The 24,593-nt window shown below is 44.2% G+C and overlaps 1 protein-coding gene across 5 annotated transcripts in view; it reads left to right on the top strand.

Annotated features, from left to right (window-relative positions):
* LOC112252143 (protein cramped-like) overlaps positions 1-24,593 on the top strand; it is a 43,490-nt gene that overhangs the window by 16,130 nt on the left and 2,767 nt on the right. For 4 of the 5 annotated variants that reach the window (XM_024423150.2, XM_024423143.1, XM_024423133.2 and 1 more), the window contains exons 5-19: positions 4,921-5,004; positions 5,324-5,372; positions 7,262-7,347; positions 7,566-7,689; positions 13,500-13,581; positions 13,860-15,002; positions 15,338-15,506; positions 15,707-15,870; positions 18,287-18,361; positions 18,451-18,532; positions 18,802-18,912; positions 22,113-22,282; positions 22,466-22,658; positions 22,762-22,926; positions 23,136-23,281. In XM_024423150.2, coding sequence (XP_024278918.1) covers positions 4,921-5,004; positions 5,324-5,372; positions 7,262-7,347; positions 7,566-7,689; positions 13,500-13,581; positions 13,860-15,002; positions 15,338-15,506; positions 15,707-15,870; positions 18,287-18,361; positions 18,451-18,532; positions 18,802-18,912; positions 22,113-22,282; positions 22,466-22,658; positions 22,762-22,926; positions 23,136-23,281 — 2,843 coding nt within the window. Of the gene's footprint in view, positions 1-4,920; positions 5,005-5,323; positions 5,373-7,261; positions 7,348-7,565; positions 7,690-13,499; positions 13,582-13,859; positions 15,003-15,337; positions 15,507-15,706; positions 15,871-18,286; positions 18,362-18,450; positions 18,533-18,801; positions 18,913-22,112; positions 22,283-22,465; positions 22,659-22,761; positions 22,927-23,135; positions 23,282-24,593 lie in introns of those variants that run through there. The other variant, XM_024423159.2, reaches the window with a different exon arrangement.

Raw genomic sequence — 24,593 nt, 5'->3', positions numbered from 1 at the left:
CAAGGTAAAAATCTGACTGACTTGCCTAGTTATTAAATAAAGGTGTTGAAAAAAATAAACGGCAAAATCGGCGCCCAAAAATTCCGATTTGTTATGAAAATTTGAAATCGGCCTTAATTAATGGGTCAACCTCTAGTACAGGGCGCCATATTCAAAAGAACAGAAATCTCATAATTAAAATTCCTCAAACATACATGTATTTTATATCGTTATCAAGGTAGTCTTGTTGTTAATCCCACCACAGTGTCCGATTTCAAATAGGATTTACGGGGAAAGCACCATAAATGATTATGTTAGGTCACCTCACTAAAATACACAGCCAATTTTACCAGCCAAAGAGAGAGAGAAAAAGCACATATTGAGATAAAATGAATCACTAACCTTTCATCATCTTCATCAGATGACACTCATAGGACTTCATGTTACACAATACATGCATGTTTTGTTTGATAAAGTTCATATTTATATCAGAAAATCTGAGTTTACATTGGCGTATTAGATTAACTAGTTCCAAAAACATCCAGTGATTTTTGCATAGCCACATCATTCAACAGAAATACTCATCATAAATGTAGATGATAATACAATTTATACACATGGAATTATAGATATACCTCTCCTTAATGCAACCGCTGTGTCAGATCTTTTTTCAACTTTACGGAAAAAGAAACGCATGCAATAATCTGAGACGGCGCTCAGAAGTAAAAAAAACACCACAGCCGCAAAGATGGCGTCAACATAAACGAGAAATTACATGATAAATATTACCTTTGATTATCTACATCAGAAAGCACTCCAGGAATCCCATGTCCACAATAAATGTTTGTTTTGTTTGATAATATCCTTTATTTATGTCCAAATACCTTCTTTTGTTAGCGCGTTTGGTATACATATCCAAACGCTAATTCTGGTCGGCGTTATATCGGACAAAAAGTGATATTACCGGTCGACGAAACATTTCAAACTAAGTACAGAATCAATCATTAAGATGGTTTTTAACATATAGCTTCAATAAAGTTCCAACCGGTGTACTCCTTCTTGTCTTCATGAGCAATGGAACGCAAGTGACTACCACGAGGAATAAACATGATCAGAAAATGGCTGACTGCCTGACACCTGACTGATTCTGCTATCATTCACTCCCACAACATCATAGAAGTCTCATTATAATTTCTATTGATGGTTGACATCTAGTGGAACCCCTAGGCAGTGCAACATTCATATCTCAAGGGGATTTCATTGGGGACTCGGGTGAATAAAAACAAAGCTCAGATTTCTGACTTCCTGTTTTGATTTCAACTCAGGATTTTGCCTGCCAATATGAGTTCTGTTATACTCAGACATCATTCAAACAGTTTTAGAAACTTCAGAGTGTTTTCTATACAATACTAATAATAAAATGCATATATTAGAAACTAAGACTGAGCCCAGCCATAAAAAGTTAACTTGGCTTTCGAAGACCATTGAAAGACAGGGTAGGATAGATATAGGTCTATAGTAGTTTGGGTCTAAAGTGTCACCCCCTTTGAAGAGGGGGATGACCGCGGCAGCTTTCCAATCTTTGGGAATCTCAGATGATACGAAAGAGGTTGAACAGGCTAGTAATAGGGGTTGCAACAATTTCGGCATATAATTTTAGAAAGAGAGGGTCCAGATTGTCTAGCCCGGCTGATTTGTAGGGGTCCAGATTTTGCAGCTCTTTCAGAACATCAGCTATCTGGATTTGGGTAAAGGAGAAATGGTGGGGGCTTTGGCGGGTTGCTGTGGAGGGTGGTGGATTTATCGGTGGTGACGGTGTTTCCTAGCCTCGGAGCAGTGGGCAGCTGGGAGGAGGTGCTCTTATTCTCCATGGACTTTAGTGTCCCAGAACATTTTGAGTTAGTACTACAGGATGCAAATTTCTGTTTGAAAAAGCTTGCCTTAGCTTTTCTAACTGCCTGTGTATATTTGTTCCTAACTTCCCTGAAAAGTTGCATATCACAGGGGCCATTTGATGCTAATGCAGAACGCCACAAGATATTTTTGTGCTGGTCAAGGGCAGACCGGTCTGGAGTGAACCAAGGACTATATCTATTCCTCGTCCTACATTTTTTGAGAGGGGCATGCTTATTTAAGATGGTGAGGAAGGCAATTTTAAAGAATAGCCAGGCATCATCTACTGACGGGATGAGGTCAATGTCATTCCAGGATACCTTTGTCTGGCCGGGGTAAGGTAGGATGTGAGTACATTGGAGGTAAACCTAGGCATTGAGTAATGAAGAGAGAGATATAGTCTCTAGAGATGTTTAAACCAGGTGATGTTATCGCATATGTAGGAGGTGGAACAACATGGTTGGTTAAGGCATATTGAGCAGGGCTAGAGGCTCTACAGTGAAATAAGACAGTAATCACTAACCAGGACAGTAATGGACAAGGCATATTGATATTAGAGAGAGGCATGCGTAGCCAAGTGAACATATCGGTCCAGTGAGTGGTTGGGCTGGCTGGGGACACGGCGATTCAGACAGTTAGCAGGCTAAACAAGCTAACAGTTAGTAGGCCGGGGCTAAACGAGCTAACAGTTAGTAGGCCGGGGCTAAACGAGCTAACAGTTAGTAGGCCGGGGCTAAACAAGCTAACAGTTAGTAGGCCGGGGCTAAACAAGCTAACAGTTAGTAGGCCGGGGCTAAACAAGCTAACAGTTAGTAGGCCGGGGCTAAACAAGCTAACAGTTAGTAGGCCGGGGCTAAACAAGCTAACAGTTAGTAGGCCGGGGCTAAACAAGCTAACAGTTAGTAGGCCGGGGCTAAACAAGCTAACAGTTAGTAGGCCGGGGCTAAACAAGCTAACAGTTAGTAGGCCGGGGCTAAACAAGCTAACAGTTAGTAGGCCGGGGCTAAACAAGCTAACAGTTAGTAGGCCGGGGCTAAACAAGCTAACAGTTAGTAGGCCGGGGCTAAACAAGCTAACAGTTAGTAGGCCGGGGCTAAACAAGCTAACAGTTAGTAGGCCGGGGCTAAACAAGCTAACAGTTAGTAGGCCGGGGCTAAACAAGCTAACAGTTAGTAGGCCGGGGCTAAACAAGCTAACAGTTAGTAGGCCGGGGCTAAACAAGCTAACAGTTAGTAGGCCGGGGCTAAACAAGCTAACAGTTAGTAGGCCGGGGCTAAACAAGCTAACAGTTAGTAGGCCGGGGCTAAACAAGCTAACAGTTAGTAGGCCGGGGCTAAACAAGCTAACAGTTAGTAGGCCGGGGCTAAACAAGCTAACAGTTAGTAGGCCGGGGCTAAACAAGCTAACAGTTAGTAGGCCGGGGCTAAACAAGCTAACAGTTAGTAGGCCGGGGCTAAACAAGCTAACAGTTAGTAGGCCGGGGCTAAACAAGCTAACAGTTAGTAGGCCGGGGCTAAACAAGCTAACAGTTTGCAGGCCGGGGCTAGCAATTAGCAGACCGGGTTAGCAAGCAAGCAGATAGCAGGTGCTAGCAAGGTAGCCTTTGGGGGACGTCGCGATGGGGGTAAGTCTGTTTTTGCCTCTTCGTGCGATGATGTCGATAGCCCAGTCGTGGAATTAGTAGGGTTCCAAGTAGCTCTAGGTAGCTAGCAGGCCTAGCTGGTTAGCAGAATGGGCCTTCAGCGGGCGTCGCGCCTGAGGGGCCTGTTGGAGTCCTCGGTCAGATTGTCGGTATTCCAGTCGTAGGGGATCTGTGGGGTTCCATGCCCTGTACCGGCTGTAGAAGGGGTCCGGATATTGTATCCCAGGCTCGTTAGGCTCTGGTTAGTCACGTTGTTCGAACTGGCGAGAGCTTTCCGAGCTGAAGGTTAGCTGATGACCGCTGGCAATGGTTTGCTGACTGATAGCTGGTAGTTAGCTGGCTTGCTTCAGTTGAGGGATTCCAGATCCAAAGTAAATATAAATACTTTAGGGGAAAAAAGCAGATCCACGCCACATTGGGTGAGGCGGGTTGCAGGAGAGTATTTAGAAGTTGAGGTTTAGCAAAATATTTTAAAAGATATGCGACGAAAAAGATGTAAAACGATATATACAAGGGACACGACAGGACAAAGACGTCTGACTGCTACGCCATCTTGGATCATACGCTTGTTTAGTCTCTTTTTATGTTTCAGTTTGTTGACAAAAACATCAACCTTCAAAATCAGTGTGAAACTTTGCAAGCAATCTGCTTTTTATGAAGACCAGTTGACATTCATACAAAAATCTCTGAAACTGGAAACACTTATCTCCCTCACTAGCTTTAAGCACCAACTGTCAGAGCAGCTCACAGATTACTGCACCTGTACATAGCCCACCTATAATTTAGCCCAAACAACTACCTCTTTCCCAACTGTATTTAATTTATTTATTTATTTTGCTCCTTTGCACCCCATTATTTTTATTTCTACTTTGCACATTCTTCCATTGCAAAACTACCATTCCAGTGTTTTACTTGCTATATTGTATTTACTTTGCCACCATGGCCTTTTTGCCTTTACCTCCCTTCTCACCTCATTTGCTCACATTGTATATAGACTTGTTTATACTGTATTATTGACAGTATGTTTGTTTTACTCCATGTATAACTCTGTGTCGTTGTATCTGTCGAACTGCTTTGCTTTATCTTGGCCAGGTCGCAATTGTAAATGAGAACTTGTTCTCAACTTGCTTACCTGGTTAAATAAAGGTAAAATAAATCAAATAAAATTTGCAAGTGAAACTTTGCCTGCAATCTGCATGAATTTCTTCTTTTGAATCCTATTACGTTTCACACACACACACACACACTCATAAGCGACTCATTAAATGTGCAAGAGTTAAACTGTCTTTCGATCCTACCATCAGTGTGTGACCCATTTTTTTAGGTTTGTGGGGCACCCAAGATCACTGGTGTGCTGTAGTTTTTGTTTTTATCCCATAACATGCACATTTCCTCCTGTCACACAGTGTACTCCCGTGTGCTGAAGAAGTCCTCTCAGGAGCTGTACGGTCTCCTCTGCTACGCTGAGCTAAGGAAGAAGGTTGGAGGATGTAAGTCAAGCAGGGTCTGTGGGGGGGGCGCGGTGTGTTTGACACACCTCAGTCTGGCTCTGTTTCTGCTGCTGGGGCTGGTTGGCCGCATGGGAGATGATTTAAGTGTTGCGCCGGGCCGGGGTCATGAGGGATAGTTAAGTGTCGCACAGGTCATGAAGGATGTTATGTTATTAATGTCTGTGTTAGTCTTGTGTCCAAAGATGGCTGGCTTTTCTACCTCTGTTGGAGGTCATTACAGATGTTATGTTAATGTCTGTCTTCACAAAGCAAGAGCAAGGAGGTACGCACACAGCTTTTCTAACTCTGTTGTTCATAGTGATGGACGATAAGAACGTGGCCAAGCTTAACGAGCTCATCCAACAAGGGTAAGACTGAGATGAAAAAAATGATACCAATGTAACCACAGCTTTTTGAAATATACCTCTTTTTCCCCCAAGACTTTAGGGTTATAGGTGGTTGATTTGTATAAAAATTGTTTATACATTTGAAATAACCGTTATATACACCAGTTTATTATGTACACCAATATAGTACCTGGTCTGTACCCCCTTTTGCCTCTAGAACAGCCTAAATTCTTCGGGGCATGGATTCTCCAAGTCAGAAACGTTCCACAGGGATGTTGGTCCATGCTGACGTGATGGCATCATGCAGTTGCTGCAAATTGGATGGCAGTACGTTGCCGCCACCAACCTGTATCGTTGACACCAGGCAGGATGTGTCCATGGACTCATGCTGCTTACGCCCATTCCTTACTGTGCCATCAGCATGACGCAACAAGAATCGGGATTCGTCGGACGAGGCAATGTTTTTCCACTCTTCAATTGTCCAGTGTTGGTGATCAAGTGCCCACTGGAGCTGCTTCTTGTTTTTAGCTGATTTGAGTGGAACACAGGTGTGGTCAACTGCTGCAATAGCGCATCCGGGACAAGGATCGATGAGTTGTGTGTTCCGAGATGCCGTTCTGCACACCGCTGTTGTATTGCGCCGTTATTTGTCTGTGGCCCGCCTGTTAGCTTGCACAATTCTTGCCATTCTCCTTTGACTTCTCTCAACAAGCTGTTTTTGCCCACAGGACTGCCACTGCCAATGTTTTTTTTTCTTCTTTTTTTCGCACCATTCTCGGGGAAACCCTAAACTGTCGTGCATGAAAATCCCATGAGGGCTGCCATTTCTGAGTTACTGGCTCCGGCAAGCCTGGCACAGATGATCATACCATGCTCCAAGTCGCTTATGTGACTCGCTTTGCCCATTCTAATGTTCAATCGAACAGTAACTGAATGCCTCGATGTCTGCCTGCTTTATATTGCAAGCCACGGCCACGTGACTCACTGTCTGTAGGAGTGAGCCATTTTCATGAATGGGGAGGTGTACCTAATAAACTGGCTGGAGTGTGGTTATATACTGAACAAAAATATAAGCGCAACATGTAATGTGTTGGTCCCATCTTTCATGAGCTGAAATAAGGTTTGGCATATCAAGAAGCTCATAAAATGGCATGATCATTGCACAGGTGCACCTTGTTCTGGGGTCAATAAAAGGCCACTTTAAATGTGCAGATTTGTCACAACACAATGCCACAGATGTCTCAAGTATAGGGAGCTTACAATTGGCATGCTGACAGCAGGAATGTCCAACAGAGCAGTTTACAGAGAATTGAATGTTAATTTCTCTACCACAAGCTGCCTCCAACTTTGTTTTAGAGAATTTGGCAGTACATCCAACTGGCCTCACAACCGCAGACTACATGTAATCAAGACAGACCAGAGCCTCCACATTCTCCATTTGCATGATTGTCTGAGACCAGCCAACCGGGCAGCTGATGAATCTGAGTAGTATTTATGTCTGTAATAAAGCCATTTTGTGGAAAGAAACTTATTCTGATTGGCTGGGCCTGGCTCCCCAGTGGGTGGGCAGCTTATGGTAAAGAAATGAACTGGTGGACATGCCTGCAGTCAGCATGACAATTGCATGCTCCCTCTCAACTTGAGACTTTTATTGTCCCCAGCACAAGGTGCACTTGTTTAATCAGCTTCTTGATATTCCATAGTCAAAAAAAATTTGAAAAATAAGCTCTTTGTGCAAATGGAACATTTCAGGACTTTTAAAATTTATTTCAGCTCTTGAAACATGGGATCAACACTTTACATTTAGACTTTTTTTATATTTTTGTCCAGTGTAGATAGTTGTGCAATTGTTATTTGGGTGTAGTTTGTGTGTTTTGCGGTTCTCTCATGGTTCTGCTGAATTCTCCCAGGGCGACCACAGTGCGTTCTAAAGGCAGGAATCTGCGCATCAAAGCTCCCATGTGCCGTGCGCTCAAGAGGCTGTGTGACCCAGATGGTGAGTGTACACACATACAGGTGTGAATGGGGATTTTGCGGAGTCATGCAGGAGGGGATGGATTTCCATGGTAGTACTCAGGAAAGCGGTGGTATGAGTAAGGGAGAGTAAGTGGTGATTATGATGCTGATCATCTCAGGACCAGAGAGAACAAATCTTATCCTCCTTTCCTTTAACTACCTCCCTTTCTATCTCACTCACTCACTCTCTCTCTCTAGGAGTGAGTGATGAAGAGGACCAGAAGCCTGTGCGTCTACCTCTGAAGGTTGCTGTGGAGCTGCAGCCACGTAGCAACCACTCCTGGGCCCGTGTCCAGAGTCTGGCCCATAATCCTCGCCTCAGGTCAGTGTCAACTGACTAAAGACCATGTCCTTTCCAATGCCTTCGACACTGTTGACAATCACATTCTCATTCAAAGGTAGGCCTGGATCTGGCTTCTTGCAAGGGGTTTTAGCATTATGTCAGACAGGACACTGTTTTCGGATGGTGTTTAGTCTAGCTTCCTGGATAGTACGAAAGGTGTACCGTAGGGTCAGTATTGGGACCTGTTCTCTATACTATTTAAATAAATAAATATGTGTTAACTTGTAATATTGCCTCCCGGGTGGCGCAGTGGTTAAGGGCATTGTACTGCAGCGCCAGCTGTGCCACCAGACACTCTGGGTTCGCGCCCAGGTTCTGTCGTAACCGGCCGCGACCGGGAGGTCCGTGGGGCGACGCACAATTGGCCTAGCATTGTCCGGGTTAGGGAGGGTTTGGCCGGTAGGGATATCCTTGTCTCGTCGCGCACCAGCGACTCCTGTGGCGGGCCGGGCTCAGTGTGCGCTAACCAAGGTTGCCAGGTGCACGGTGTTTCCTCCGACACATTGGTGCGGCTGGCTTCCGGGTTGGATGCGCGCGGTGTTAAGAAGCAGTGCGGCTTGGTTGGGTTGTGTATCGGAGGATGCATGACTTTCAACCTTCGTCTCTCCCGGGCCCGTACGGGAGTTGTAGCGATGAGACAAGATAGTAGCTACTAAACAATTGGATACCACGAAATTGGGGAGAAAAAGGGGTAAAATTCACACCAAAAAATAAATAAAAACTTGTAATATTAATCTGTTATGCATTCCATTGCCCCAACTGTAGATGAGGTGTTGCGCTGCAATCTGACTTTGTTGCCTTACAACAAGCACTGATTGGTTTAGTCATTGACCAGGTGTTCATTACCTCTATGTAATGTGGGCAAGGCTAAATGCATGTTCTTGAATTCTCGCAAAAATCTTTCAGATGGACTACATATTTATTCGTTGAGTGTTTGTCCCATAGATCAGGTTCCCGCCTATAAATGTCTGGGCATTTGGATTCAAGTAAAAGTTTCTTGGTCACAAACACATGGTTAGCAGATGTTAATGTGAGTGTAGCGAAATGCTTGTGCTTTTAGTTCCGGCAGTGCAGTAATATCTAACAAGTAATCTAACAATTTCCAAAGAACTACCTAATACACACACATCTAAAGGGGTGAATGAGAATATGTACATATAAATACAGTGGGGAGAACAAATATTTGATACACTGCCGATTTTGCAGGTTTTCCTACTTACAAAGCATGTAGAGGTCTGTAATTTTTATCATAGGTACACTTCAACTGTGAGATGGAATCTAAAACAAAAATCCAGAAAATCACATTGTATGATTTTTAAGTAATTCATTTGTATTTTATCCACACACTCAAACAGACCCCAACCTCTCCACAATGATGTGGGGCATCAATGATCATGAGGAAGGTGAGGGATCAGCCCAGAACTCCACGGCAGGACCTGGTCAATGACCTGAAGAGAGCTGGGACCACAGTCTCAAAGAAACCCATTAGTAACACACTACGCCGTCATGGATTAAAATCCTGCAGCACAAGCAAGGTCCCCCTGCTCAAGCCAGCACATGTCCAGGCCCGTCTAAAGTTTGTCAATGACCATCTGGATGATCCAGAGGAGGAATGGGAGAAGGTCATGTGGTCTGATGAGACAAAAATAGAGCTTTTTGGTCTAAACTCCACTCGCCGTGTTTGGAGGAAGAAGGATGAGTACAACTCCAAGAACACCATCCCAACCGTGAAGCATGGAGGTGAAAACATATATTCTTTGGGGATGCTTTTCTGCAAAGGGGACAGGACGACTGCACCGTATTGAGCGGAGGATGGATGGGGCCATGTATCGCGAGATCTTGGCCAACAACCTCCTTCCCTCCAGTAAGAGCATTGAAGATGGGTCGTGGCTGGGTCTTCCAGCATGACAACGACCCGAAACACACAGCCAGGGCAACTAAGGAGTGGCTCCGTAAGAAGCATCTCAAGGTCCTGGAGTGGCCTAGCCAGTCTCCAGACCTGAACCCAATAGAACTTCTTTGGAGGGAGCTGAAAGTCCGTATTACCCAGTGACAGCCCCGAAACCTGAAGGATCTGGAGAAGGTCTGTATGGAGGAGTGGGCCAAAATCCCTGCTGCAGTGTGTGCAAACCTGGTTAAGAACTACAGGAAACGTATGATCAAATCAAATTTATTTATATAGCCCTTCGTACATCAGCTGATATCTCAAAGTGCTGTACAGAAACCCAGCCTAAAACCCCAAACAGCAAGCAATGCAGGTGTAGAAGCACGGTGGCTAGGAAAAACTCCCTAGAAAGGCCAAAACCTAGGAAGAAACCTAGAGAGGAACCAGGCTATGTGGGGTGGCCAGTCCTCTTCTGGCTGTGCCGGGTGGAGATTCTAACAAAACCTGTCCAAGATGTTCAAAAGTTCATAAATGACCAGCATGGTCGAATAATAATAAGGCAGAACAGTTGAAACTGGAGCAGCAGCGTGGACTGGGGACAGCAAGGAGTCATCATGTCAGGTAGTCCTGGGGCATGGTCCTAGGGCTCAGGTCCTCCTCCGAGAGAGAAAGAAAGAGAGAAGGAGAGAATTAGAGAACGCACACTTAGATTCACACAGGACACCGAATAGGACAGGAGAAGTACTCCAGATATAACAAACTGACCCTAGGCCCCCGACACACAAACTACTGATCTCTAATTGCAAACAAAGATTTCTGTATCATATTAAGTTCTGCTTTTCTGATGTATCAAATACTTATGTCATGCAATAAAATGCAAATGAATTACTTAAAAATCATACAATGTGATTTTCTGGATTTTTGTTTTAGATTCCGTCTCTCACAGTTGAAGTGTACCTATGATAAAAATTACAGACCTACATGCTTTTTAAGTAGGAAACACTACAGATTTCAGGTTATCAAATACTTGTTCTCCCCACTGTATATGGATGAGTGATAGCCATGAGTAATGTAAGATATGTAAACATTGTTAAAGTGGCATTGTTTAAAGTGACTAGTGATCCATTTATTAGTGGCCAGTGATTGGGTCACTTTAGTGATCGCAGTTAGTGATCGTTGTTTAGCATTCTGATTGCCTTGCGATAGAAGCTGTTTTTCCAGTCTTGACAAATGTTTTAAAAAACATACTTGATGAGCTAGTTAAAAAGCGAAGATTTAAAGTGGGATAATTTTTTTGAAGTACTGTAGATCTTGTCTCTCCCTAAACTGCAAGAAGCAGATTGTAGTCAACTTTCCTGCCAGTTCTTGACTCTGGTGACACCATTTAGCAGAATGCAGCAGCCACTATTCTTAATCCTTTGGATGCAGTCGTAACATGGCGTCCTTCGCTTTATCACAGGTGACAGTTTTAATACTCATCACTGCATCCTGTATCAAAAGGTTGGCTGATTTTCATTAATGTCCCGTAGATCACTTCACTATTGTTTACCAAGCTCTACTACACAAGACAAGACTTACCTTACTTCGTTGTTGAAGTAGAAAACATGCGTTACCAAACCCGTTCACAGGGTTGGTTAACTGTTGAAGTTCTCTGGGTCTCCATCTAATTAAGTAAATCTGCTTTTAGTTTGAATGCACCTCACTGCTGGAACAATTTACAACAATTTACAAAACACATTACAATTGGATGTTCTGGTGCGCTCAGGCAATTTAAAATGTTGATTTGAGGACCTTATAGCTGAGGAATGTAACTTGGGTTGTGGCGGTGTCAATTTTATCAGCTGGTTATTGACGCAAATAACTGCAGATCTCATGGTAATTGACCGATAATTAACATAAACCCATTTAGCATCTCCTGGTTTCCACACACAGCCTACAAGCCACTGATGCAGACATTTGGAACATCCCACATTTTAAAAAGTCTAATAAATCAATTTAATATAGCCTACACATCACAATAAATCAATTGTTTAATTTAGATGGGTCTAAAGAAACATGAAGAAAATGTAGTCCTATTTCAGAAGAACAGAATAACACTGAGTAGAATATTCTGCGTTGTCCTTATATTAGGCTCTGGTCTGACTATGCCATATGGCTGTGGGCTACATTAGTTTATTTAGCTGACAAGATTTGCTTTGAAATCATGGCATTATTTTATAGTAATGAAGAGTCAATTTAACAGCTGAATAAAATCATGGATATTTTCTCAACGATATTAGGGAGTGTGTATATGCAGCTATTGTGTTGAGCTGTTAACAAAGACTATTTTTATATGCTTAATTTAGAGTTATTTCTGGAACTTTAATTGTGATGAACATTGGGCTACGTGTTTAGATTTTTAATACATTCTAAGGCTGCATGATGCAACTCTAATGATTTGAGAAAAAATACCATGGAAGGCATGAGCTCTGCTTTGTTTTTTTTGCCCAGGCTGCACACTCCAACAGTCTCTCATTCACAATTTGACAAGGACTTGATAATATTCTCACCAGGCCTCGACATTCCCGGCTGCATCCCCTTTGTGTCACCGTAATGCCCCACCCCCCTAATTCTTAGTAGCCAAAGCCCATCACGTGATCGATCGGGTCCACATTTACTTTTCGTCAGCAAACAAGATGAGTAGGCCTAACGAACAGCAAAAGCACTAGCCTATGTCAATCTACTAACCCCCATAGTACAAAAGTTGATCTATTCTGTGCATTTTAAATAAATATTTCAAACATTGCCTGGGATAGTTGTGGGATGCGATAGATCCCAAACTAATACAACCACGTGCTGTTTCTTGCCTTACTGCACACAAGCTGGGCATCATTCACAAGTGATAGGCTAATATTGTCACCCATCAGACTATTCTTAATTTAATATGGTCTTTACATATATACTAAATCATGTGTCAATTTCGATTTAAAATGGACTATTATGCACCTGTCTCAACAGGGGCAGGTTGAAAAAATACATGTAATCTATGCACTTAAATAGTGAATGGAGGACGCTTTTCCCGTGGTTCATTTTCATGCCAGCAAGGTATGCTATACTCCTGTTGTGCAGAGAAGCAATATGCTTAATATTAAGAAAATGTATAAATAAATAGAGTAGGCCTAGCCTATTGAAAGTAGACTTTATTAAAAAGAGGATATCAAAACTCTCATGCAATCGCATAGCCTATAGAAATATTGCTTAATTTAACGAGCGTGGTCTCATGAAGTGTTTTTAACTGTTCTATTATATTTTGCAATGTCAGAGTGATTAGAGGGACAATAGAGTTGAATACCAGGCAGCAAGTTTGGTAGGTTACTAATGCCGCTTCAGAGCTTGGAGAAGCCTAATTACTGTGACTAAACGGTCAAGTGGAATTTGACTGCGGTCGTGACTTGTGACTGCCGGTGTGGAGGTAATACGGTCACCGTAACACCGCTAATTGTAACTGTTCTTCCCAAATTTTGTGTTGTATTTTATTTTTCATTTGTATTGATTGCTGTATTACTGTGATCAGTGCACCCTGAGAATGAGCCTGGTCTCAATGGGTTTTCCTTGAATAAATAATAGATTTACATTTATTTTATTTTTTTAATAGAACATTAGGTGTGTTTGAACGTAAGATGGACTTTGCAATCTTTATGCTTCTAGGACACACAACCCTGACTGTTTGTATCCCCATACATAGTGGCCATTACATGAAGTTTATTGTCATTGTCATATTTTGGTTTAAAGATGGGTTTTGCTAGGTTGTATCCTGTTGAACATGCCCCTGTCAGTGTTTGAGCTCTGTTGTCGACAAGAGCTGTCTTTGCTGAGAAATGTAAATATTTTCTAACATTGTCCATTCTTCTGTGGGGTGATGCAGGATGGTGGTGGAGCTGCATAGGAAGGTGTCCAGCCTGATCGAGTTCCTGAAACAGAAGTGGGATGTTCAGGATCAGCTCATCGTATCCTTCCACATCATAGCAGTCATATCATGCCCATCTTATAGTACTTAGACCACAACCTAACTGGTACTATTTTTTATTATCTTGTCGAGTATAGAATCGAATGAAATTAGCACCAGACAACCAGCTGGTAAAAAGTCTCAATTGAGCTGATCCATATTACTTCAAGGGATCATCGGATATATTTAGCCTAGTTGATGCTCAGTTCTTGTTTTTGTTTATTTTACTTTGAATCTACCGCTTCTCTGCTGACCCTCCCTTGACCATACTGTGTTCAGCTGAAGAGCCTGCAGGAGCGCGAGGCGTTAGAGGGAACCCAACAGCACAGTGGTAGCGGCAGCCCTGCTCTCCCGAGCAGCGCAGACGAGGACCTGTTCCTCTACCCAGCTGAGACCAGCACCCTGACCGCCCTGCCCAGCGTAGCCCGTGTGGTCCACTCCAAGGCCTCCTGCACCGTCCACTGGCAGGAGAGCGGCAAGCCCCGCCCCGTCCCCAAGGAGCTGATCCCCACTGCCCAGATTCTGGGCATCCAAGGGGCCCCGCTCCTCCTCCTCCCCCGGGGGGGTGTGGCCAAACCGGGGCGGGGCGGTGGTGGGGATGCTCGACGGGTAGGGGGCGAGACCCCTGTATCCACGCCTGAAGGAGGAACGTCGGGAGGAGGAGCAGGACCAGAGCACAAGAATCTGAACCAGATAACATCTCCTCCTCCTGTATGTCCTCTTCCTTCTCCTTCATCTTTGCTGCTGTTGTCTCTGGCTCAGAAACAGGAGGGTAGTGCAGCCGTGGGGCAGGTGGAAGGAGAGAAGGGGCTGGGGGGAGGACCAGGGGTAGGGAAGGCCTTTGGGGCCAAGGAAGGAGATGGGGACTCCAATTCTCAGGGCCAGGGGGGAGGTTCTTGCTCTGCTACTGAGCCATGCCAGCATGACGAGCAGACCCCAGGGGTTAATGACAGTGCCTCTCCAGAGAGGAACGCCCTCCCCCTGTTGGACCCCCTGGTTCCCACTACACCTCCACACACAATGGTACCGCGACAGGTTGAGGACGTCCCTCCTGACCAGGGGCAGGGGTGGTCAGCAGCCCCAGGAAAAGAGGAGTGTGATGGAGGCAGCACCCCAACCCCGGTGTCAGGCGGTCGGTCGGCCCAGCGGATCTGTGATGAGGGCTGGAGCTCGCGGGGGTCAGACAGCAACGTGACTCTGGCAGAGCTGTACCTGATGCTGGGGAAACCTGGGAAACTACAGCTGGTGTACGAGTGGCAGCCGGCTGCTGTTGCAGCCCCGGAGCTGGGGGAGGAAGGGCTACAGGGACCAGGGCAGACATACCCACAGCTACAGTCACCACGCCCTCTGCCCCCACTCTCCACCCACCGCGTCCTGCACTGTTTGCTCCGGCTGGTGTCATCAGAGGTCAACCCCAAACCTGTGAGTCAACACCGCCTAGTGGGGCAAATTCTTCATAGCCACTGGACACATTCAAATTCTCTACACTTCGCCCGACGTGGTCACTCCTGCACTCTCCCTCATGGATTTAAAAGTAATTGACTGATGTGAGGATTATGGTTGTAACTCCCTCTAGCCATGCTTACACCAAACATTTTAAATGCATGAAGGGGAGGGAACGAGTGCACACTTCTTGAGAAGGGTAGAGAATTGGGATGAAGACACTGTTGGAGACTTTGTAAACAGATTTTGCAATGTATAGCCTTAAGTCATTTTTTATTTGAATGTTCTCTCCCATCTTCTTTCCTCTCCTCCAGGCTCCAGAGCTGTGCTCCACAGCCACGTCTCCGGTAAAGCCATCCCAGGAGGAACAGTTCCTCACCCCCCCAGGCAAGGCCCCGGCTGTGGGGGTACGTAGCCCCAACTGTGGACGACCCCTGGGGGTCAGAGCGTCAAAGCTGATGTTACCAAACACTGGATTGTCCGGTAGCTTACCAAACTCCTCTCACAAGAAAATGCACATAAACACACAACCTACACTTATCAAAACTTCTCCAGTAACTCAAGTTTTAGGTCAGAGGACCAATTCTTGAAGTAGTGTTTTGTCTTTTACCTGTATCTTTGTAAGACATCTCATGTATACCAATACTAATTAACTGTAACCTTGGCTTTGAATCCCTCCTCAGGTCGTAACCTCCCGCGGCCTCTACTGGTGTCCGGGGGGGACTCAGATGGTGGGGTGTTTGCCGTTCCAACCACCCTGCCCCCCAACAGCTCCCGACACTCCCGCATGTTCTCTCCCAACAAGGAGGCCGAGCTCGCCTTCCGACAACAGCTCAACTCCATCAGCGTAAGGACATTTTGCGTACTTTCTCCATATTGTCTTTCTCAGAAAAATAAGCTAGCTGGACTCTTCATCCCTTCTTATAATTGTATTTTCCCTCTTCAGGGATGCAAACACACCTCTTATCAGTGATTTCCAATATACAGTGCATTCGGATTCAGACCCCTAGATTATTTACCACATTTTGTTACGTTAGTCTTATCCTAACATTTATTTAATGATTATTATTTTCTTTTTCCTCAATCGACACACAATACACCATAATGACAAAGCAAAAACGAGCTTTTGGAAAATTTTGCAAATGTATTAAAAATAAAAACAGATTCCTTATTCAGACCCTTTGCTGTGAGATGTGAAATTGAGCTCAGGTGCATCCTTTTTCCATTGATTGTCCTTGATGTTTCTACAACTTGATTGGAGTGGAGTGTGGTAAATTCAATTGATTGGCAATGATTTGGAAAGGCACACACCTGTCTATATGAGGTCCCACATTGGACAGTGCATGTCAGAGCAAAAACCAAGCCATGAGGTGAATGAATTATCCATAGAGCTTTGAGACAGGATTGTGTAGAGGCACAGATCTGGGGAAGGGTACCAAAAAATGTCTGCAGCATTGAAGGTCCCCAAGAACACCGTGGCATTCATAATTATTAAATGGAAGAAGTTTAGAACCACCAAGACTTCCTAGAGCTGGCCGCCCAGCCAAACTGAGCAATCGTTAAAGGGCCTTGGTCAGGGAGGTGCCCAAGAACCCGATGGTCCTACGAACAGCGCCTGGTCTCACTGTTCATCCAATATCACGTGTGACAGCTGTGAGCAGCCAGCCGCATCCCCAAACCAGCCATTAGCCTACTCAGCTGTTTCTCTCTATCCGGTTCTTTCAGTTTTCAAATGTTATTTACTGTGATGGTGAGCTATGGTTTGCAAACAGTGATGGGGTTTCTGTTGCATTTGTTTAATTATTGGAGCAGCTTGCTGCATGAGGAAAGTGGATACTTACAGTCAGGTCCATAAGTATTTGGAAAGTGACACAATTTACATCATTTTGGCTCTTGTACACCACCACAATGGATTTGAAAGGAAACAATCAAGATGTGCTTTAAAACTTCTTATGGCTGCAATCCCGTTAACGGGAGCAATATGACAACAGCCAATATCAAAACATCAAAAATCTCAAAATTAAAATTCCTCAAATATACATGTTTCTCATACCATTTTAAAGCTATTCTCGTTGTTAATCCCACCACAGTGTCCGATTTCAAATATGCTTTACAGCAAAAGCACCACAAACGATTGTTAGGTTACCACATAGCCACAGAAAAACACAACCCTTTTTTTTCAGCCAAAGAGAGGAGTTTCAAAAAGCACAAATACAGATCAAATTAATCGCTAACCTTTGATGTTCTTCATCAGATGGCACTAATAGGACTTCATTTTACACAATACATGTATGTTTGTTTGATAAAGTTCATATTTATCAAAATATGAGTTTACATTGGTGCGTTACATTCACTAGTTCCAAAAACATCCAGTGATTTTTGCATAGCCCCATCATTCAACAGAAATACTCATCATAAATGTAGATGATAATACAAGTTATACACATGGAATTATAGATATACCTCTCCTTAATGCAACCGCTTTGTCTGATTTCAAAAAAACTTTACGGAAAAAGAAACCCATGCAATAATCTGAGACGGCGCTCAGAAGTAAAAAATCACAATAGCCGCAAAGATGGCGTCAACATAAACAAGAAAATATTCCCTTACCTTTGATGATCTACATCAGAAAGCACTCCAGGAATCCCAGGTCCACAATAAATGTTTGTTTTGTTCGAAAATGTACGTTATTTATGTCCAAATACCTTCTTTTGTTAGCGCGTTTGGTATACATATCCAGTAATATGTCGACAACAGAGCTCAAACACTGACAGGGGCATGTTCAACAGGATACAACCTAGCAAAACCCATCTTTAAACCAAAATATGACCCTTACTGCCACAAATGAAAATGCATATCATTATACATTGGTATTCCTTCAACATTCCTCAAGTCTTGCCCAATCACAGGTAGTTATTTTGGATATGAGCAAATCAGATATTTTCTGCAGTAGCCTTTTCTATTATACAGTAAAAAGTATGACGTTTAATCGAATGGGTTGTGTTGAGTAGAGGTGTGAATATCGGGGACAGGTTTTTGTGCAGCATTTTGCAGAACATATAGAAAATGTGAACAGGGTGCCTGGCAAACCTTGTGGTATCACGATTCTACTCGGTATCATGATACTTGGCCTGGTATTATGTCTTGAGTAAAAGTTGGTGTTGTGACAACCTCATTCTAAAAAAAGGCACATTTTCTCCCAGTTCACATCTTTTTCTTCACCTTTTTGGGCCCTCACCAGTTTGCATCTCTGCCTCTTACAGATGCAGTCAGACATTTTCCTGCCGAAACAAAGGAAAAACAGGAGCCGGCCACTTCGAAAGCCACTCGTGGTCCAGGTAAGTCTCATCTTTGTCCGTTGTTTGGTGTACATCTTGAGATCTGAACAGATTGTTTTAATGTGAAATTGTTGTTTGTTCCTCCTCAGAGAACCCTGCTCCCCCGCACCACTGGAGACACTCCTCAACACGTCTGCTCCTTCTCCATCCTCTCCAACTCATCTGCCACTGGTATGTCACCTGTCAACTAACCCATACACCTAGTTAAATTATCTAACTTATCTAATTACACGAAGGAAGTAGGTATGTTTGAAGTATCGTAACAACATATTTGTTTGTAATTATGCTGCAGGAATAAAAAGCACTGGAGAGCAGTAATATTCTGTGTTCAGGCCCAAAAATGTTTTATCCAACTATCTGAACAGGGCTAGAAATATTCAACCACTCACCTCCATAGTTTGGACTTGACTGACTTTTTCTTTTTACCCTCTCTCCCTCAGGAACAGGCTCTTTCCGGCCAATCCAGCCCCGTCTCTCTCCCTCCACCCATCCCCTCCTCCCCAGAACTCCGCCCATCACCTCTGGCCCTAGGATGTCCAGTCAGGTCTCCAGTACGTACCTCTTCTCTCTACCTGTTCAGGGCCTGAAACTAACTTTTTGGTTCACCAGCCACTGTGGCAGGTAGATTTAAGAATCTACCAGCCACTCAGATTTTTTTTTGCCAGTCCTACAAAAATTGTACACCAAAAATAATAAAAACTGATGAGCATGTTTTGATGTTTCTAAAACATATGTATTACTAGTAAGAAGTAATGTGGTATATTGCTTTATTATGTTTCATTGTTTGTTACTGGAGTCTTTTAACCAAAATATCAGATGAGACTGAAAATGTCACCTGCCCCTTTAAGAGGTGGAGGTTACCATGGTAATGTGACTCCATGTTTGTGACTGTGAGATTAAGAGAGTTGTGACTCGTAGTTCATACTGCACCCCCTGGCTTTCTGTCCGACTCCCACATGCAACCAGAAGAACTGGTCCCAAACCCAACCACAGTCCTGCAATGATATTTTAGGCATATGTAACACGCTCATTTGCCAGTAATGGTCCCAGTAATTTTGCGCCCTATAGGCAATATCAAAATGCGCAAAAACAACCTAAGAAATAGGTTAAATGACCTGAGATTCTCTTGTGGCCCAGTAATACAGATACCCTAATATATCAGCCAATATGCTGATCGTTCTTCAAAAAAAAAACTCATCGTTTGAAGAGCGCGGGGTTGTCGAGACTTCCATTTTCTCTTTGAGCTACGTTTTAGGAGTGAGACTATTTTCAGACTGATACAAATATTGGTGATCAATACATATTTCTAGGCAATGCCGTGAACTATATCCTAATCATATTTAGGAAGTACATTTCCTTGGAACGATAACTGCTTCGCCGCCCATGCATAGGCTATAGAGTGTATGATTTAATTGAGACCACACTCGCAACTGATCTCACACACATGGCTACTGACACTTTCTCTTGAGCTATGTTTTGCATATAGGCTATAGCGTACCTTTTTTTTAGGAGGACGATTTGCAAGCAGAGACAAATGAGTTGCCAATATTTATTGAAAATGAATGCTTGCTCACTATGGTAGCTTGTGCGCGTGTTGCGCCTTTTTGTTTTCAATTATCACTTTTTGTTTTTTATTGCATCTCAATTTGAGTTGAGCACCCTCCACATTCCATTATCAATATTTATTTTGACACTGTAGTAAACTAATCATATTTAAGTTAATTTCCTTGGAAAATGAACTATTCCATTTCAATGAGACCACACATACTAGGCACACTTGATCTCGCACACCCAACTCGGAGAGGTAGGCTACTGAAGTTGAAGCAGCGCGTGAACAATGCGACAAAGATGAGCTTTTAATACAAATGGTAGGCTAACGCATACAAAGCAGAAAGACTACTGTTTCCAGATCCCAGTCTTCTCACTGCCTGTTCACTAAATACAGCTTTGTAGTGAATTTTCATTATTAATACAAAAAAGGGACCTTGGAAAATGCGAACTGCAGTGCAATGATCTGTCGGTACCTGCAGCTCTCTACCACGTCGTCTTCTCTTTTATACCAGTTGAAACTCAAACATTGAAAAACAACTTAGCTTGTGAACGAAACAATGTAAATAGCCAAGAAACACAAAAACACTTGAGTAGACTTTAGACAAACTTTTATGCCTGTGCATAAGTGTAGTGTTGCTGCGCATTTCAGGATTTGTGGTTCTTTGACTTTGTGCAATTAATTTACCAGCTAAGAAACAACACGGCAGAAATACTTTTGAAAACAGCTACTGCAGCATTTACACTATATATACAAAATTATGTGGATAACACTTAAAATGGGTGTATTTGGCTATTTCAGCCACACCGGTTGCTGACAGGTGTATAAAATCAAGCACACAGCAATGCAATCTCCGTAGACAAACATTGGCAGTAGAATGGCCTTACTGAAGAGCTCAGTGACTTCCAACGTGGCACCATCATAGGATGCCACCTTTTCCAACTAGACAGTTTGTCAAATTTCTGCCCTACTAGAACCTCCCAGGTCAACTGTAAGTGCTGTTACTGTGAAGTGGGAATGTCTAATGGCAACAGCGGCTTAGCCGCAGAGTGGTAGGCCACACAAGCATACAGAACGGGACTGCCGAGTGCTGAAGCTCGTAGTGCTAATGGACTGCCGAGTGTGGTCCTCGGCTGCAACACTCTGCACCGAGTTCTAAACTGCTTCTGGAAGCAACATCCGCACAAGACCTGTTTGTCGGGAGCTTCATAAAATGAGGCTAAGATCCCCATGTGCAATGCCAAGCGTCGGCTGGAGTGGCGTAAAGCTTGCCGCCATTGAACTCTGGAGCAGTGGAAATGTGTTCTCTGGAGTGATGAATCACACTTCTGGGTTTGGTGGATGCCAGGAGAACCCTACCTGCCCGACTGCATAAGGGTCAGGGGCTGTTTTTCATGGTTCTGGCTAGTCTCCTTTAGTTCCAGTGAAGGGAAACATTAACGCTACAGAATAAAATGACATTATAGACGATTCTGTGCTTCCAACTTTGTAGCAACAGTTTGGGGAAGGCCCTTTCCTGTTTCAGCATGACAATGCCCCGTGCACAAAGCGAGGTCCATAGAGAAATAGTTTGTAGGGATCGGTGTGGAAGAACTTGACTGGCCTGCACAGAGCCCTGACCTCAACTCCATTGGGATGAATTGAAACGCAGACTGCGAGCCAGGCCTAATCCTCCAACATCAGTTCCCAACCTCGCTATTGCTCTTGTGGCTGAATGGAAGCAAGTCCCTGCAGCAATGTTCCAGCATCTAGAGAAAAGCCTTCCCAGAAGAGTGGCGGCTGTTATAGCAGCAACGGGGGCACCAACTCCATATTGATGCCCATGATTTTGGAATGATATGTTTGATGAACAGATGTCCACATACCTTTGGTCATTTAGTGTATATTGCTATAAATATGATCATACTTGGTTATTTGTATTCACTAATGTGAGTGTCCACCCCCCAATGTGGCTGGTGAAGTAGACCTCTTACCCACCAATGCCAAATCTACTCTCATTTGGCCGGTGGCGGGTGTTCGTTTTAGGCCCTGGTCATGTTTTTCTCTTTCATCTTTAAAAAAAAAAAAAAATCTTATTTTAAAGCCCACCTAGGCCAGGCCCACTGATGCTGGAAATTGGTGCAAGCTAAAACATGATGGTGCAATTAATCTGTAATTAGACTATTGACAATTCAATGTGTGAGTCTATATTTTTCCATCCAGGTGCCATTGACCTGGCAGCCAAGTCAGCAGGCATCATCCCAGGCAGCCCCTGTCGGGAGTTGGCGGCCCCCAGTCCAGACGGAAGGTCCCTCTCGACCTCTCACCCTGGAGTGGTGCATGCTAGTCCTGGTCCTCCCCAGACACAGCTCCTTCAGCAGGCCTCCTCTGAGGTGAGTGGAACACTGAAAGAAGAGAAAGAGAAACGATGATGGAGAGAGATCTACCTGGATCGTGTTCAAGATGTTTTGAAAGAGGGAGGTGCCACAGGAACTTATCCAAAAAGAGCACAGATTTTCATATTTTCTATACATTAATTCTAACCCTGTATCATTCTTTCACTAACCCTCCACCAGGTTTCGCAGCAGAACGGACTCCCCCCTCTGTCTCCAGGAGTGGCAGGTGACTCTCTCCTCTCCCCGCCCAGCGTGGCCTCTCTGCTGGACATCTCTCTCCCGGGACCCCTGGAGGAAGCCATGGCTCCTGGAGGGCCACAAACGCACATCAGTGACTCAATCATTGAGCTGGCCATCAACTCGGCACACTACGGTAAGTGAAGGGGGCGTTATAAAAATATGATTTTTGTACTGTTTTTGTAGTGTAGCCTGTATCTGTTTACATCTCATGTGCTGTCTCTTTCGCTCGCTCTCAGGTGATGAGGCATCCCTCTCTCCTGCCAAGCTGAATGGTAGTGAGTGCTCTAAGCTCCTACCCTGTACCTCAGTCAGCCCCTCCAGAGGCTGGATCCCTTCCCCCAGCCATGACCCTCAGTGGTACCCCAACGACTCCACTGACTCTTCATTTGGCTGCCTTCTATGTAAGACACACACACACACAGTATATACGCACACGCAGCCACTATCATCAGTATCTGGCAAAGATTTTCAATTGAATTGAACCTGATGAAGCCAATTGAAACAGGATTACTCTGAGCCCAGAAGCATAAGCTCAACTGAGATTTAGTTTTTATTGTGTCGTCTCAATTTCAAACAACTTTAACCCCCCCACACACACACGCACACACAGCAAGCCTGGTGTCCCCTGATAAGGGTAGACGAAGCTCCCTGACCCCCTCCGGCCCCTCCAGTGGAACAGCCCTCTTCGGACCAAGATTTCTGGACTGCAACTCCCATGATTCCTTTCAGTCCCGCGGCCTGCCAGACGTAGCAGAGGTAAGACCACCCCAGTAGGAAGCATATTGCTACACCCCTCCCTTGCACAATTTTCACCTTTTCATTTCCTTAGTTTAAATCAAATCAAATTTTATTTGTCACATGCACCGAATACAACAGGTGTAGACTTTACCGTGAAATGCTTACTTACAAGCCCTTAACCAACAATGCAGTTTTATTTTTTGTTTATTTATTTTTTGAATTTTACCCCTTTTTCTCCCCAATTTTGTGATATCCAATTGTTTTTAGGAGCTACTATCTTGTCTCATCGCTACAACTCCCGTACGGGCTCAGGAGAGACTAAGGTTGAAAGTCATGCGTCCTCCGATACACAACCCAACCAAGCCGCACTGCTTCTTAACACAGCACCATCCAACCCAGAAGCCAGCTGCACCAATGTGTCGGAGAAAACACCGTGCACCTGGCAACCTTGGTTAGCGCGCACTGCGCCCGGCCCGCCACAGGAGTCGCTGGTGCGCGATGAGACAAGGATTTCCCTACCGGCCAAAACCTCCCTAACCCGGACGACGCTAGGCCAATTGTGCGTCACCCCACGGACCTCCCGGTCGTGGCCGGTTACGACAGAGCCTGGGCGCGAACCCAGAGTCTCTGGTGGCCTAATGTGCCCTTAACCACTGTGCCACCCGGGAGGCCCCAACAATGCAGTTTTAAGAAAAATACTTACTAAATAAACTAAAGTAAAAAAATAAAAGGGCAACAATAAAAAATGAGGCTATGTACAGGGGGTACCGGTTCGTCGAGGTAATATGTCCAGTACCAGTCAAACATTGACACACCTACTCATTCCAGGGTTTTTCTTTATTTTTACTATTTTCTACATTGTAGAATAATAGTCACATCAAAACTATGAAATAACACAAATGGAATCATTTCGTAACCCCAAAAAAGTGTATATTGTCTTCAAAGTAGCCACCCTTTGCCTTGATGACAGCTTTGCACACTCTTGGCATTAACTCAACCAGCTTCACCCTGGAATGCTTTTCCAACACTCTTGAAGGAGTTCCCACATATGCTGAGCACTTGTTGGCTGCTTTTCCTTCACTCTGCGGTCCAACTCATCCCAAACCATCTCAATTGGGTTGAGGTCAGTTGATTGTGGAGACCAGGTCATATAATGCAGGCTATTTCATCGTTGTCGGTGATCAGGCCTACCACCGTTGTGTCGTAGGCAAACTTAATGATGGTGTTGGAGTCGTACTTGGACACACAGTCATGTGTGAACATAGAGTACAGGAGGGGACTAACCCTGAGGGGCCCATATGTTCAGCGTTGCAGATGTGTTGTTGCCTAC

Source organism: Oncorhynchus tshawytscha, linkage group LG01 (assembly GCF_018296145.1).
Source record: "Oncorhynchus tshawytscha isolate Ot180627B linkage group LG01, Otsh_v2.0, whole genome shotgun sequence".
NCBI classification, from domain to species: domain Eukaryota; kingdom Metazoa; phylum Chordata; class Actinopteri; order Salmoniformes; family Salmonidae; genus Oncorhynchus; species Oncorhynchus tshawytscha.
Note: the sequence above shows the minus strand (reverse complement) of the source record. Positions and strands in the feature narration are given on the sequence as shown.